Source organism: Podarcis tiliguerta (genome assembly GCF_965153285.1).
Source record: "Podarcis tiliguerta genome assembly, chromosome: 7".
NCBI lineage: Eukaryota > Metazoa > Chordata > Lepidosauria > Squamata > Lacertidae > Podarcis > Podarcis tiliguerta.
Genome location: NC_139540.1, coordinates 87,890,170 through 87,906,402, shown reverse-complemented (window position 1 = coordinate 87,906,402; position 16,233 = coordinate 87,890,170). Strand labels below are relative to the sequence as shown.

Sequence of the window (16,233 nt, the reverse complement as noted above, 5' to 3'; positions counted from 1 at the left end):
AACATGCTTGTTTTGCCAAGGTGTCTCTACAGCCACAGCTGGAGCTGTAACTCCCCAGCGGTTTGACTTCACCCCCAAAGGTACACCCTTCTATTGTCTCCCGAGACAGACAGTTGCCAGCCAACCCAGATGCTTAGAAAGCTGAGGTACCGTAATTATAATTTGTTTAAGGTTTTTAACTTTTGTATGTTTTAAAGCAGGGTTGTGAATTTGTTCTTGATTTTCTTGTTTTATCTTTTTGTAAACCGCTTTGAGGGTTTGGGTTTGTTTTTTACAGCCAAGCCGTATATACATTTTATGAAACAAACAAACAAAACTACCTCTTCCTGTGGGTAGCTCAGCTGGCAGAGCATGAGACTCCTCAACTCAGGGTCCTGGGCTTGAGCCCCCATTGGGTGAAAAGATCCCGGCTTTGCAAGGGGCTTGACTAGATGACCCTCGTGATGCCTTCCAACTCTGCAATTCTATGATTCTAGGAAACAAACATAGCAGCCTGCCTTAGACTGTGAGGCAGACCGTTGGTCCTGGTAACCTGTCCAGGATTTCAGAGGTGGAGATGCTGAGGACTGAGGCTAAGCAGAGGCTCTGCCACTGAGCAATGACCCTTCCCCAACTCAGCTGTAACCACAAATGTCTTTTAAGCTCCCTCTGGGGTTATAAAGTTTCATCCACCTTTTCCACTTCCCTGCCTCCGTACAATCAGTGCAATTTATTTCCTTCTTTCTGGGTCCTCCATAGACTTCTTCGGTTCAGAATGAATTATTTCCTCCCTATTCTCATATATCCTTTTCTCCTTTCTCCTCCCTCCTCAAAGCTCTTCTTGCTTTAACCATTTTTGGCAGCTCACTTTGAGAAGTTCTTCTCCTGGCTTTTATCCTGACACCCCTCCCTTTACTCCATACCAGTTGCTTAATGGACTCTGCCTTAAGCCCATCGGTGCAGCAGTTAGTCGAGATCGGCAGCTGTGCTACCTTGTTCACAAAGCAAAGTGGGGAAAGCCAAACTGGTAAAAGTTAAAAACCCACAAAAAGTGCAAAAATATTTATTCTCATAACAATACGGTAAGATTATTTCAGCACATTTTGAGCTTCTGCCACACTTTATCATCAAGGCAATCACTGTAGTGAGTGATTACTGCCCAATGGTAGCTTGCCAAGGCTGCTTTTGGACAAAAACAAACAAGCAAACACAGAGCAAAGCAGTAAGAACTCATATGGTTTTGCTTCAAGACTCTTTCCAGTTCTGTGGACTGAATCATGGCTGCCCTGTGACACCACGGAAACTTCCCCTCATAGCTCCAAAAATAGTAGCCTGTGAATGCTTGGTGTCTTCTTGGAGACCTTCCCAGTCACAAGTGGAGGAGATGTTTGAACAGGTGCATGTGAGTGAAAATGGCTTGCCCTGAGAGTATTTAGATTAATCCTCTCTATTTCTGAAAGGTGATTGGAGCTAGTAATAGGTTCAGCTGTATATGCGTGATCCTGAAGCACTGGTTCTTGGTTCTAAACGCGGGTTTACCAGCTGCACTCACCCACCCCACACACTACAGAATGACACCTTTTTTGCATGTGCATGGCCTAATGTAGAAACACAGTTCACACAGTTGCTTTTTAAAGCAGGGATTGCCTAGCATGTACTGAGATGGAACTGATGAGCATGAAATCTCGGTGCTATACATGTATCTGCAATGAAGAAGACAGAAAGCCTGCCAAGTGCATACAGGGCTTTAGCCGGTCAGACAGCCAACTTGAACTCGGGACTCCTTGCGCATGCACCAAACAGACTGCCTGTATGGGTAAGTGCTTCCCCATGTCTGCAAACAGCACAGTACATATTCCTCTGTGTCTGCAGAAGTGCTTTCAGCATCAAGATGGATGAAAAGGCTTGTCCATGAGATTGCTCCCTGTAAGGGCCAAAACATGTGGAATTTTGGGCTGGAGTCATTAGCCTTGGCCTCACAGCAGCCCAAGCTGGGACTGTAGTAGGGTTGCCACACGTCCCTAGAAGAACATGATCACATGATCCCTTTTTGGGGGGAGAAAAGTGTCCCCTGTTCTGTTTGGACTTCAAACATATTCATGCTCATTTTCCTCTTCCTCCTCCTCCTCCTCCAGGTGGGCAGAGGGTGGGTCCAGTGGGAGGAGGAGAGTGAGAGCCTGAGTGGGAGTTTGTGCAGGCAGAGAGAGGGTCCATGAGGAGGGGAGCCAAGAGTTGTTGTGAAACGTGTCATCATTCATTGCCTTGCGGGGAGGTCATAGTTCTGTTATAAAGCAACTGCACTGCATGCAGAAGGTTCCAGGTTCAGCTGCCTGCACCTGCAGGTTGGTCTGGAGGCATCCATGGTCTGAAACCCTGGAGAACTGCTGCCAATTAGTGTAGGCAGGACTGCCCTAGATGGGTGAACGGTCTGAGCTAGTGTGCAGTTGCTAACGATGCTCCTTTCCTCCCTTTGGATCAGCTTTGGATCTGCTTGTAGAAGCCTTGTAAGCTCCCAACTGGATCAAAGCAATAATGCTGAGAACCAGGCCAGCTCTTTGCTGTGTAGTCTAGCTTGTAATTTGCCACAATTTACACACCCACACCAACTCACAACTTTTTGTAACACTTGCATTATAGCAGACTGCACCTTAGACATATGAGAAATAACTTACATTGTATTTCCTGTGATTAAGAAGAGCCATCATGATTCAACAGATGCCTAAGATGAAAGAACAGGATATCGCAGCAGGATGTTCAACACAGCGCACAATACCACACAGCATATATTTTCATTAGATAGAATTTTCTGGCTCCCTAAGATAAACCAAGGGCACAGTCCACCAGGAAGTTCTTCCTTGTAAGTCTCGCTGAAATGTACAGGAGCAGTGAAACAGCAACACAGCTACAGCTTTGTTTGTCACTGAATTTTTGCCTTCTGAAAAATTACACAAACCTGTCATTGAACTCAATTCACCACACACAGAGCAAGAGTTCTGGCGGCAAATGTGTCCTCAAACATTTATCTAGGCAAAAAACAAAGACCACACAAAAGCAGTAACATGAGATTCATGATACCCCAAACTTGGAAACTTGTATCTCACTTTCTGGAGAGGGGGGAAACGGCAAAAGTGCTCCAGAAGGGGAGGGTTTTCACTAGGTTTGCAAGATGGCAGGAAAGGACTGAAATCTGCATCCTGTGTGACGTGGTCCCAATTCTGATCAGCAGCCACCCCTCCTAAGACCAGAACTAAAAGGCTGGAAGACTCAGGAAGTCCTTCTTCATGCAGTGCAGAGTTAAACCATGGGACTCCCTCCCAGGGGAGGCAGGGATGGCCATCCACCTGGATGGCTTCAAAAGAGGAGCATTTATTATTTACCTGCAGCCCATCTGACTGCGTTGCCCCAGCCACTCTGGGTGGCTTCCAGCAAAATATAAAAAGACAATAAAAATCAAGCATCAAAAAACTCCCCATATGGGGCTGCCTTCCGATGTCTTCTAAAAGTCATAGAGTTGTTTTTCTGTTTTAGTGGCTTTCCAAGAGGACTGGACGAACCCATGACGGAGAGGGCTATCGGTGGCTGTCAGCTACGAGGACCATGCTCTGCCTGCACAGCCATGCTGCTGGGAGAGAGTTCTTGTGCTTGAATCCTGCCACTGTGCCGGTGGTCTCATCCAGCAGTCTCCTCTTCTGTTCTTATTTAAATAACAAAACCGTAAATGCACTGGCACATACTGTCTACCTTGATGTTTGAGAAGCTCAGACTGTCACAAGCAGAGGCTTCCTCATGACCATTAGCACAAAATCCCTTTGTGTCTTGCAACAGAGATTGTTCAGAATATGCTCTCTTAAGCCAGCAGCAGTCCTACAGACTATGATTGTGAGCTGAAAGATGAGATGGGAGCCAGAGATATCAGCCCACTGCACAACACATTCTCCTCAAAATATTTTTCATGCTGTGAAAAGCAGAGATAGTTTCCTCTTTTTTAAAAAATCATTTTTATTTGATTTTACAATACAAAATTATTTAAAAAATCAAATACATAACCATATACAGAGATTCCTCCAAATCTCAGGACTTCCCCACCTCCACCCCCTCCCTGGAGTACCGTTTTAAACATTTAAAATTGCATCTTCTTCCACATTCTAACTATTCTATCAATCCATATCTTCCATGGTAATTGTTACACTACAAGTGAGATCAAAATCCTGCCAATGTTTCCATCTGCTTACAGTGGTCTTTTAAATAACTTACAACCCCCCCCCCCCATTCTTTCGTAAACTTTTTGTCCTCTTGGTTCCTGTGTTTTCCAGTCAGCTTTGCCATTTTGGCAGAGTCCATCAGCTTAGTTTGCCATTCTTCTCTGGGAGGGACTTTGTCTTCTTTCCATCTCTGGGCTAGTAGCATCTGAGAGGCTGTTGCTCCAGATATAAAAAGTCTTTTCTGGTCTTTAGGAATATTGGTGCCTGTAATAAAAAAGCTTCTGTTTTTTTAACAAAAGTTATTTTAAACATTTCCCCCCCATTTCATTGTATATCATCTCCCGGAAAGCTTTTACCACCTTACAAGTCCACCTGATCGCCAAAGAATTGATGCTTTTGAATTATGGTGCTGGAGAAGACTCTTGAGAGTCCCATGGACTGCAAGAAGATCAAACCTCTCCATTCTTAAGGAAATCAGCCCCGAGTGCTCACTGGAAGGACAGATTGTGAAGCTGAGGCTCCAATATTCTGGCCACCTCACGAGAAAGGGAAGACTCACTGGAAAAGACCCTGATGTTGGGAAAGATGGAGGGCACAAGGAGAAGGGGACGACAGAAGACGAGATGGTTGGACAGTGTTCTCGAAGCTACCAGCATGAGTTTGACCAAACTGCGGGAGGCAGTGGAAGACGTGCTCTGGTCCATGGGGTCACGACTAAACGACAACAACATATACAACACTGAACACAATGGTCACTTTCAGTACTATTTGGCAAGAGTGTTAATTGTCAAATGCAAGTGAAGATTTTTATGACACTTTTCAAAAGCCTTTTAGCATATTAAAACAAATAAGTATCATTCTAACCTGTTTCACCATCTCATCAAACTTCTCCTTCTCGTACTGCTGCAATGCCCTATAGTCTTCCACAGATGTTACATCAAGCTTATGCTTAGTTTTTGGCTTAGGTGGCTCAAATGGGCAAGTCAGTATTGCAATTTTAACATCTTTAAGTTCCTGGGGAAATAAGGGCTAGAGTTATTCTATACTCTCCAGCAGTTTTATGTTACGTTTATTTACAAAAAACACATCCAGAGCACGGCTTCTCGCCTGCTCGCATTGACAGAGCCCGTCAGTCTGAATCTCCTCCCCTTTCACAGCAGGAAGGGACGCCAAATTCCTGCCCTTCCCCTCTTCTCCTTCCGTTGTCCACTGACCTTATCCAGTCTCCTAGAAAGGGGGCTGAGAGGCTGGCCTCCCCCCTCCCCCCTTCCACTCGACACACTCTCAGTCCTCTGCTTATATGCTGGTTGCCTAGCAACACTGGCTGCCTCCTAACTCTCCTGCTTCTTGAGAGATAACAGTGTCTTCTTTGGGAAGGGAGGGGTCAAACTACCCCTTCTCAGCTCTGTCAGCCAACTCTCATCTGCAGAGTCGGTCTCTATCACTTAGTTCAGTTTCTGAAACTGACTCTTCCCTTGCTCTTGGGTGAGCCACATTCCTGACACTATCATTTTCTTCATAAAATTCCATGAAATATTATCAAAGGCCTTTTCTACATCTATAAACATTAAAGCAGGTTGTTTCTCATTCCTGACTTCCAGATATTCTATGATGTCAATTATATTTCTTATATAATTCTTATATTCTTCATCTGGCGATCTGGCAAGAAACCTGCTTGATCTTGATGAATTATATCCACTAATACCCTCTTCATTCAATTGGCAAGTAGGTTGGCATATAGTTTATAGTCATTATTTAGTTCTGCACTTTCCAAAGCAGAAACAAAACCCTTGATGGCAGTTTAGGAAGCATTTTAGATCAGCAGCATCTCTTGTCAGACTGAAACCTTAGGAGGACAACCTAGGCTGCTTTGGGAGTCAGTAATGTTAACAGAGCCTTGTGTTTTACAGTCATCACTAACACAGTGGTACCTTGGTTCTCAAACTTAATTCATTCCAAGAGTCCGTTCAACTCCTGGAACAGTTCAAAAACCAAGGTGCGGCTTCTGATTGGCTGCAGGAGCTTCCTGCACTCAATTGGAAGCTGTGTTGGATGTTCGGCTTCCGAAAAACATTTGCAATCCGGAACACTCTCTTCCGGGTTTGCAGCTTTCGGGAGCCGATTTGTTCGGGAGCCAAGCCATTCGGGAACCAAGGTACCACTGTAGATACCATACGGAACGTGCCACATTCATATGGAAACCATTCACAAACACTCTTCTTTCACAGGCACACCCCTTCACACTTCTCTGGCCACTGAAGACTGCTGCAGCATTGCCAAAGACCATGAGCCTCAGGCTGCATCCTCAGCTGGGCTCTCTAGAGGTCAGGCTGGAAGATTCATGCCCAACACTTTTTGATTTTGTATAAAACATCATTTAGATACCTTTGGTTATATGCTCTGAAGAAGTGTTGAAACTTGATGAAGCATCATCTTGAAGATCATAATCCTGATTTCATTGGATCTGCTGCTTTGGAAGACTTGATGTGGTCGCAGTTTCATCATGTAGAACTGATTACAGTGGTGCCTCGCAAGACGAAATTAATCCATTCCGCGAGTCTCTTCGTCTAGCGGTTTTTTCGTCTTGCAAAGCAACCCTATTAGAGGATTAGCGCTATTAGCAGTTTAGCGGCTATTAGCGGCTATTAAAGGCTATTAAATGCTTAAGGGATTAGCGGATTAGCTGCTAAAAGTCTATTAGCAGCTTAGTGCCTTAGAAAAAGGGGGTGGGGAGCGAAAAACCCCCTCAAGAATCGCAAGACATTTTCGTCTTGCGAAGCAAGCCCATAGAGAAATTCGTCCTGTGAAGCACCTCTGAAAACGGAAAACCCTTTCATCTAGCGGGTTTTCCGTCTTGCGAGGCATTCGTCTTGCGGGGCACCACTGTAATTGGTTGGGAAGAGCTTAACGGATTTCATACCAGCCCAAGATAGTTTGATGTGCAAAGCCAAGCCCAAATAGAGCCACCCCCAGCCCTAACCCCACTAGGGCAGATTGTTGAAAAAGTCTTGCTACACCTATCAGGCACCAGTTCTTGCCTTCACGTATTTCACCCTGCTGCCTACTAGGGTATCTTACTCCATGGGATTGTCAGGAACTAGGCAGATGAGGAAGACTGGCAGAGACCTCCATCCCAAGATGCTTCTGGGCAGGAGGAAGATGACAATAGTATGGACTCGGGTTTGTGGTGGTGGCGAACAGGGCACACCCCAGAAGAAGAAGCAAAGAGATGAGAAATAATGGAGGATAAGGAACAGGAGAAAGCGAGTAGTTGCCCTAATCCTGAACAGAGACAGGACTCAGATGTGGGAGAAACATTAAAGCAGACATCACGTCAACTGAAAGCCTGGTAGAACCTCCTCCTTTTCTGAGAGCAGAGAGCCAAACACAAACAGAAAGATTCCGTTGCCGGCCACCATAGGAGTAAGGAGGGGATTGGAAGCTAGGAAGTAACACAAGGGGGTGGAGCAGGCACTGAGCAACTTCTTGAGACCAAGGGGAGCATAATTCACCACCTCTCTGTGTATTTTGTTGATTTAAATAAAAGAGCTGGAAGAAGCTCTCTATGTCTCTGATTTCACTAGGCAGCCAGACTGTAGTCATGACAGGGACTGACTTCTGTGTAAGTATATGTAGAATTGTGCCATGGCATATGTTATGTGCCATAACATATCTGTTACTTTTTGTCTAGTTAAATAAATAAATAATGCATAAGCCTGTTATGAAGATCACTTGCTATAGGAAGAGGAAAAATTTAGGCTGCAATCATAAGCAAACTCTGGGCTCATCCAGAGGTCCTGTTGTGCTGCACTTACTGGGCTCAGATCCGTGCTTTAAAGCCGTGTGTGTGTGTGTGTCTGTGTGTGTGTGTTTAATCCTGGTGCTTTCCCTGGGAAAACTCTTGTCTTATTGCGGTAAATGACAATCTACAGAAAACCCAGTTGCCATTTGCCCCAGTTCAGTTGGTGAAATACATGTTTTCCCCAAGAAATTGGCAAGACAATCCAAAAACCCTGCTCAGATATGGAGTTTTAAAGCCCAGACCTGTGCCTAGAAATGCAGTCCAAAAGGAAGTTAGATGAGCCCTTACTTGGGAATAAACACAATTAAATTACACTTACCTCTGAATAAACATGCATATGATTGCCCTATATGTATATAATTCATACATTAGTTTACTCATTCAAAATTAGGTTTACAAAATTCCTTTTGGCTGATAGGCTGATATACTAAACCAGTTGCACTCAACAGAAATTTAGGCCTATCAACTTTATCTGAATCAGGACTTTATGCATGTAGTAGTTGGTTTAGAAGTTGGCTGTCTTTAAAGCTTAGACATTCCCATGACCCATTTTCTATTTCAGGGCTTCTGTGCCTATTTATAGATAACAAAAAATGTGAGATTAATATTGTGAGGGAGCTATGCAGTATGGCAACTTATCTCCAGATCACATGATTAAAAATAAAATTACAGTGGTGGCTTGACAAACCCAAGGCCCTATTTGGATTGTTTGGAGCTCGATGATGTTTCACTACTATAAAAATAGGAAGAGAAGGAGTCTTCCAGCCAGATTCTCACACGAAGTGAAAAGGCTGGGTTAAAAGTAAAAAAGCAGAAAGTGGGTATAAAAAGAAGGATGTATCCAATAATGACAGGTTAAACCAAATGGTCTAACAAGGTCTGCCATTAACAATAACCCTTTTCTCAGGAAACTCAAGTCTCCGGTGATAAATAAGAATCACAACAAGACAGGATGCATATGGACCCAGCTGCTGAGCTGAAGGGATATGGGAGGCAAACAATCTGTGCTCCATTGTCTTAGCATGTCCTTTACAAGACTTATTTGTGCAATTTGAGCTTGCAAGGGGAAGATCACGAAGTTCACAGCTCCTTTGCTCCGCAAAGATGGAGATTCTCCTCCGCATCTTTTGGCAAGGGCTGCTTTTGGGACTGATGGTCCAGCCCAGCAAAACGGGGGAGGTCCTGTGTTCTGGCACTGCTTGCTACACACTACACTTTGGGAGGCACAGCTGGATGGAGGCTCAGCAAAAGTGCGAAGACAATGGGGGCAACCTGATGACTGTGAAGAGCCAAGAGGAGGCATCGCTGGCCTGGCAACTGCTGGACAAGATGCCCAAGGAGGGAGCTGGCACAGACGTGAAGGTAAGACTGTGGATCGGGCTCCATCGGGAGATGGGCAAATGCTACCAGCAGCATCAGCCACTGAAGGGCTTCAGCTGGGTGAAAGGAGGCGAGGACACCAAGTACTCTAATTGGGAACGGGAGCCCCTTGGAACATGCACAACCAAGAGGTGTGTGACCCTTCAGAGGGCTCCTTCCTCACTTCAGGAACTGGCCTGGGTAGACAGCCACTGCAGTAGTTCAGCTGTCGGGATGTCTGGCTACTTGTGCAAGTTCAGCTTCCAGGGGATGTGCCGCCCGCTTGTTTTGGCGGGGCCAGGTGTTGCCAGATACACCACCCCTTTTGGCATTGCCACTGCTTCCCTTGTTGCTGTGCCCCTTGGCTCCACCGCTGAAGTGGCATGTGGTCCTCAGAGGGAGGAGGTGCCGAACGACTTCCTCATGTGCAAGCCACAGTCTAACAGCAACACCTCGGAATGGAGCAGCCCAGGCCCATTCTGTGCTTCCCCCACTTTGGGTTGCAGCTACAGCAACGGGGGCTGCGAACACGAGTGCCGGGACTTGGGCAGGGGCTTGTTCCAGTGTGCTTGCCACGCCGGATACCAGCTTGCAGCAGACCGCCTTTCCTGCGTCTTGGTGGACTATTGCAGCTCCAGCCCGTGCCAAGGACAGTGCCTGCCACGCCCAGGCAGCTTTGAATGCCTCTGCCCTCAGGGTTACATGTTGGCTGACGATGGGCTGCACTGTGTGGATGTGAACGAATGCAGTGCTTCCCAAAGCCCGTGTGGACAGATCTGTGTTAACACAATGGGCAGCTTCACCTGCCTTTGTAAACCAGGCTACAAGCCTGCCAGTCCTGATGGCCAGGAATGCCAGGACATCGATGAGTGTGCCAGGGGCATGCCATGTGAGCAGCTTTGTGTAAATAGGGACGGCTCCTTCCTCTGCTCCTGCTACCCAGGCTACCAGCTGGAGAGTATCAATAGCTCTTCTTGTCTTGATGTGGATGAGTGCCTGGAAGAGCCTTGTGAACATATGTGCATCAACCAGCTGGGCAGCTATCAGTGCTCTTGCAGACCAGGCTCGACTTTGGCAGACAATGAGATCTCCTGTGTCCCTGATGTCATGGGCAGGGCCCCCTTCCTCCCCACCCATGGAGAGAGAGAACTGAGAAGGCCAGCTAACATCCATCCTTCTTCAGAGACACCGACCTTGCTGCCTCAATCTTCAATTCAAGCTGAACTAGAAGGATCTCAGGATTTTACCACCCACCCAAGTATGCTGAGCACACCACTAGGTGCTGAAAATCAGACTGGTGACATGATAGACCATGACAGTGGCAGCTCCAAGCAGCTCCTATATTATATCTTGGGTGGCATCGCTATTTTGCTACTGTTGGCACTTGCCCTGTCCTTGCTGACCTACAGGAAAATGAAGGCAAAGAAAAGCAATAAGAAATCGACGAGTGCTGCTGATAATTACTCTTGGGTGCCAGACCAGGGGGCGACCAGCGCGTGACACTGTGTTTCTGTTGTGGCTGTCATTTTTGAGACGGAGGCAGGGAGGAAAGAGAAGATCTCTCTCTCTCTCTCTCTCTCTCTCTCTGTGTGTGTGTGTGTATAAAATGATGCAAGAACAAAAATGCATATATGGGGAAATGTACAACAGCAACATTCTTACTGGGCCATCTGAAACTCTAAGGGTTCAGGCAGAAGTAGGATTTTAAGAGCAACCACGGCAGGCTCTGCACCTGTAGAAGAATTCTAGCTAAGTATTTCACTTTAGAGAGATACGCAGCAGCAAGCTGAATGCTGGATCAACCTGACCTCACCAGCTTCTGGTACCTTGATTATTATTATTTTTTAAGAGCAACACATAGAATCGTAGCATCATAGAATAGGGATAGAAGGGACCCTCCTGTACATTTCTTTATATGTATATGCCCATCTATCACTTACTCCCCCTGCTTCCAAATCAAAACATTTAGGAACAATGGTTGCAAAATTACTCCAGGGATTGGAGGAAGGAGACCTGCGGGTGATGTGACAGGTGCTTGCCCATAGGTGTCTTTCATGATGTGCTTTTTCTTATTCAAGCAGAATTACTCTAAAAGCCTTGCAGAGACAGATCAGCAGAGGATCCTCAAACTGTCTCCACAACTCTTAAACCATTGCTTCTATTTCACCCTAAGCTAACAAACTTGTGACCCATCCTTAGGATACCCTATAAGGCTTGACTTTGACTAGAATTAGATGAATCAAAATCCTACAACTATAGTTTAAGCAGCCTGTGAATTAGCTAGGTTTGGATAAGCTGAAATCAAAGCAGGACCACAAGAAGATTAAGAAATGGTAGTGCTTCATACACATTTAGACTGCACTGCAGTCTCTGCCGTTCTGCATTCTAGCCAAAGCATTTAAGATAGGCTGAAACATTCCTTGGAGATGACTGGGAATCCCACTGTAGGTGCAGAATCTGTGACAGCCTGGGGTCTTCTTCAGTATCAATGCTAGGATGTTCTTGGGGACCTCTCTGGGCTGCTTCAGGGACCATGTTGTCATAATAAGGACCAATATAATAAGGACCATGACTGGGTGCAAAGAGGGAAGTAGTTCTGGGGAATACCAACAGAAGATTGAAACCTAGGGAAGCAGCCATTGTGAGATTAATTGTAGTAATTGTTCAGTGCTGAGTAAACTTTGTTTTTGTTCATGCTTCAGTTTCCGGTTGCATCATTTTATGAAGTCTGTAGAAGCAAATATTACTGTTGAGTTTCTTTTATTTTTATATTTAATTTTGGATTTTCAGCATTAATGATTCTTTAATAATAAGCCCATCAGCAACCTGCTTAATGTACTCTAGGGATGGGGTGGTGGTATCCAAGGTATGAAGCGATGTTCAGACCTTCAGAATCATCCAGGTCTGACAATCCGGGTCATTACAGGGACAATGAGAAAGATTTTCCACCCCACTTTATTAATGCATGTACAGCCTGGGTGATTCTGAAGGTCTGACCATGGTCTTATTGTGCAGGCTTTGACAAATGGCACAAAGCTTTGTTAAATATTTTAAATGCCACACAGTTGTAATCCCCACCCCCTTTTGTATTACGTGTGTGAAAAGATCATTTTTACTGCGGTTGTTTTTGTCACATTTATATTTCTTTGTATGACAATACAAATCTTTTCAACCTAGATTTTGAAAAGCAGCTTAGTTTGGGGGTTGCAAAGGTGATTAAAGTTTTCTTTTTCTATCTTGAAATATTTTTACAGAACATGTTTATGGGTTACTAAAAAAACTGGTCATATATATAATATCAGAGAAATAGATGGTAATAGTAAAGGTAAAGGGACCCCTGACCATTAGGTCCAGTCGTGACCGACTCTGGAGTTGCGGTGCTCATCTCGCTTTATTGGCCAAGGGAGCCGGCGTACAGCTTCCAGGTCTTGTGGCCAGCATGACTAAGCCGCTTCTGGCGAACCAGAGCAGCGTACGGAAATGCTATTTACCTTCCCACCGGAGAGGTACCTATTTATCTCCTTGCACTTTTGACGTGCTTTCGAACTGCTAGGTTGGCAGGAGCAGGGACAGAGCAATGGGAGCTCACCCCGTCACGGGGATTCGAACTGCTGACCTTCCAATTGGCAAGTCCTAGGCTCTGTGGTTTAACCCACAGCGCCACCCGCGTCCCTATAGATGGTAATACCACTCTTTAATTTCACCAATGAGTACTAGGCATGTGATCTATAAGGTCCAAATGGAGAGGATATACATAAACATTTGAGTGGGGAAAACTAATCGTGAACATCCTCACAGTGCTCCTGCAAAAAAATATTTGCAGCCACAGGTATTTTTATGTTTTTGTCAATAACTGCATTTGGCACTGGGGCCCTATTCAGTAATAGCAGTTTTGGTGCCTGAACAGCTACCCTCCCAGATCTTCCCATGGAAAGCTATTTCTATAAATAATATTTCTATCAGTAATTTATTTACTGAAATATTCATAAAGCCAAGTGAGCATTAGTATAATGGGATTTATGTTTTACCATTAAATCTACATGGTCAATGTTTTTGTCAGCACTGTTATATGCACTGGGCAAAATTAAGCACTTCAAAGGCCACTTGATTTCTACTGCAGATAATTAAACACATGCTTAACTTGTTTATCAGAATCTATTAAACTGACTTCATGTGGCTTGGATCATTGCCATTCAGCTGCTTAAGGTGTGTTTAGCACAATAAAGTTTCTAATGGCCCACCAGCTACATCCTGTTTCTTACTGTGTATAGGAAAACGTTTTCTTGCTGTTTTTCCTCTCTGTTGGCCCTATTGTGAAATCAAGAAAGTATTAAGGAAATGTTATGACTCTTAATGTCTTAAAGGGCTACCATTACCTTATTTGTGTATAACTGCCAATATTGTGCTTTGGCAAAACAGAATATGAAAACACTCCCCATTATAGCTTAAATCAGATGCTTGGGTTATAGCATATAAATAAAAAATTAAAAGATGTACTTATGAACTTTGCTAGGAAGTGGGACATGCTGATTTAGAATCATGACATTCAGGATGCCCTTTTCATAAACTTGCTTTGTATCTTCTTATCATTTTAATTCTATTATTGTTTAATTACCTTTTAACTATTACCTTTCTATGTTTTTAGGTTTCTGGGTTTTATCTTCTTCCTCTTTCTTTTTTGTGTGAGTTCTGGGGGAAAACACAGGATGTTATTATCCCTATGATTATTATTCACAACAACTGAGCCAATGATGGACATGTTTCAGTGCTCCAGGCACAGGTGAAGGTGATATAGCCTACAGTTGGCACTCCAAGTGGTGGCTCATAGGTATGGAGACCTAAAGGCAAAGTCCTATGCCCTTTTAAAATGTGGAGGGTTTTTTTTGGGGGGGGCATTATTGGGTTATTGTTTCTATTTTGATTATGCATTTTGTGGTTTTATATTTTGATTTTATTCTGTGAACTACCCCTTCCATTTCTGAAATGCAGTGCAATGAAGAATCTGCGGCTCTGCAGATGTTGCCACTTGCCAGACTACAGTTCCCACCCCCTCTGGCCATGGACTGTGTTGCTTGATAGGAGCTGCAAGTCTGTTAACATCTGGAGGGACCATAGCAGGACCCCCACCCCTTCCCTAGATCTTTCAGAGGGCACAGTTCTTTACCTTGGTTCCTGATAACATTCTTATTTATGGTACGCTCAAGGATTTAGGGTGTGCAACCTTTTTCAATTCCAGCATTTTGGTCCACAGTGTAACCTGGATATCGTAGTTTGTGTTGAGGAAATTCCAGAATCTGTTTCCTGGAGTCCCCCCCCCCCTCTCTCTGTGTGTGTGTTCCTTCTGCTCAGCAAAGGCATTCTCCCCTTTTATATATTCCTCATCTAGACTCTAATCTACTCTAGACTCTATTCTCTAGTTTATCTCGAATCTATCTGGAATCTCCTGGAAGATTCTTGCACTGGTGGGGGGGGGGCTGTCCAGATGTTGTTAGACTCATCCCCAAATGGTCAGGGATGTTAGGAATTGTAGTTCAGCAACATCTGGAGGGCCACGGGTTGCCCATCGCACTCCTAGCAGCATCTCAAGGGAGGTTGGCACAGTATAAGGGCCTACCAGCAGTTAGCCTTTAGAAAGGCCCGTGGCATTGGTGGCCAAACTGTGGATCTCCCTCCTGATTCACGTTCACCTGCTATCCATGCTGCTTCCCAGGTTCAGCCCATCCCATCTTATCCGCATTTGCATTTTAGCTGCTTTTGATGCTACTGATTCTTCCCCTGAATTAGAGGTGATTTTTTTACATGATTGACTTCACCCCCTAAAATGACACATCCTCCTGAGCTCTTCAGTATAATAGGGTTAATATCGTCCACAGAATTGTAGAACCCAGCTCCTGCAATGCAGGAATCTGTCACCCAACATGGGGCTCATCCTCTACCAACTGAGCTGTCCCAGCAGTCAAAATTCACAATTGCACATTGTGAAATATGGAGGGGTAAAACACTAATTATTCCGACTGAATGAGAAATTTGGCTCTGCATCACCAGATTCTTTGTTGTTTAAACTTCAAATGAGCATTCACCAGTGATTCATCTCCATCTATATTAGCAAATTTACATCTTGCATCACTATTTGGCTTTTGCTTTGAAATTTTTGTTGTGGGTTGGGGGTTTTGTTCCTCCCTCCCCAAGGTGCCAACCTTTCTAAGAAATGCCAGAAACATTCCAGAATAATAACCACCCTGCTTGAACTTATTGTTGGGAATTGGAAAAGAAGAAACACAGCCTCTAGCTATATATTATTCCAGATGCTTGGAGGGGTAAATATGTATCTGGAACCCTATGTGAAGGATTGGGGAGGAGTACAGCAGGTGGCAGAGAGATACAGTGGGGAAGTACATGTGAAAAGGATCTAGGAGTCTTGGTTGACCACAAACTTGACATGAGCCAACAGTGTGACGCGGCAGCTAAAAAAGCCAATGCAATTCTGGGCTGCATCAATAGGAGTATAGCATCTAGATCAAGGGAAGTAATAGTTCCACTGTATTCTGCTCTGGTCAGACCTTACCTGGAGTACTGTGTCCAGTTCTGGGCACCACAGTTCAAGAAGGACACTGACAAACTGGAACATGTCCAGAGGAGGGCAACCAAAATGGTCAAAGGCCTGGAAACGATGCCTTATGAGGATCGGCTAAGGGAGCTGGGCATGTTTAGCCTGGAGAAGAGGAGGTTAAGGGTTGATATGATAGCCATGTTCAAATATATAAAAGGATGTCACCTAGAGGAGGGAGAAAGGTTGTTTTCTGCTGCTCCAGAGAAGCGGACACGGAGCAATGGATCCAAACTACAAGAAAGAAGATTCCACCTAAACATTAGGAAGAACTTCCTGACAGT

General features: G+C 44.7%; 1 protein-coding gene across 1 annotated transcript; it reads left to right on the top strand.

Annotated features, from left to right (window-relative positions):
* Window positions 1–7,925: 7,925 nt before the first annotated feature.
* CD93 (CD93 molecule) lies at window positions 7,926–13,589 on the top strand. Its single transcript, XM_083451768.1, has one exon. It carries the CDS (start codon window positions 9,088–9,090, stop codon window positions 10,840–10,842), a length of 1,755 nt encoding a protein of 584 aa, XP_083307894.1. The 5' UTR covers window positions 7,926–9,087; the 3' UTR covers window positions 10,843–13,589.
* Window positions 13,590–16,233: the final 2,644 nt, after the last annotated feature.

Excerpts from the sequence above, each read along its gene's own strand:
- CD93 (XM_083451768.1), top strand. The coding sequence starts at position 9,088 with ATGGAGATTCTCCTCCGCATCTTTTGGCAAGGGCTGCTTTTGGGACTG.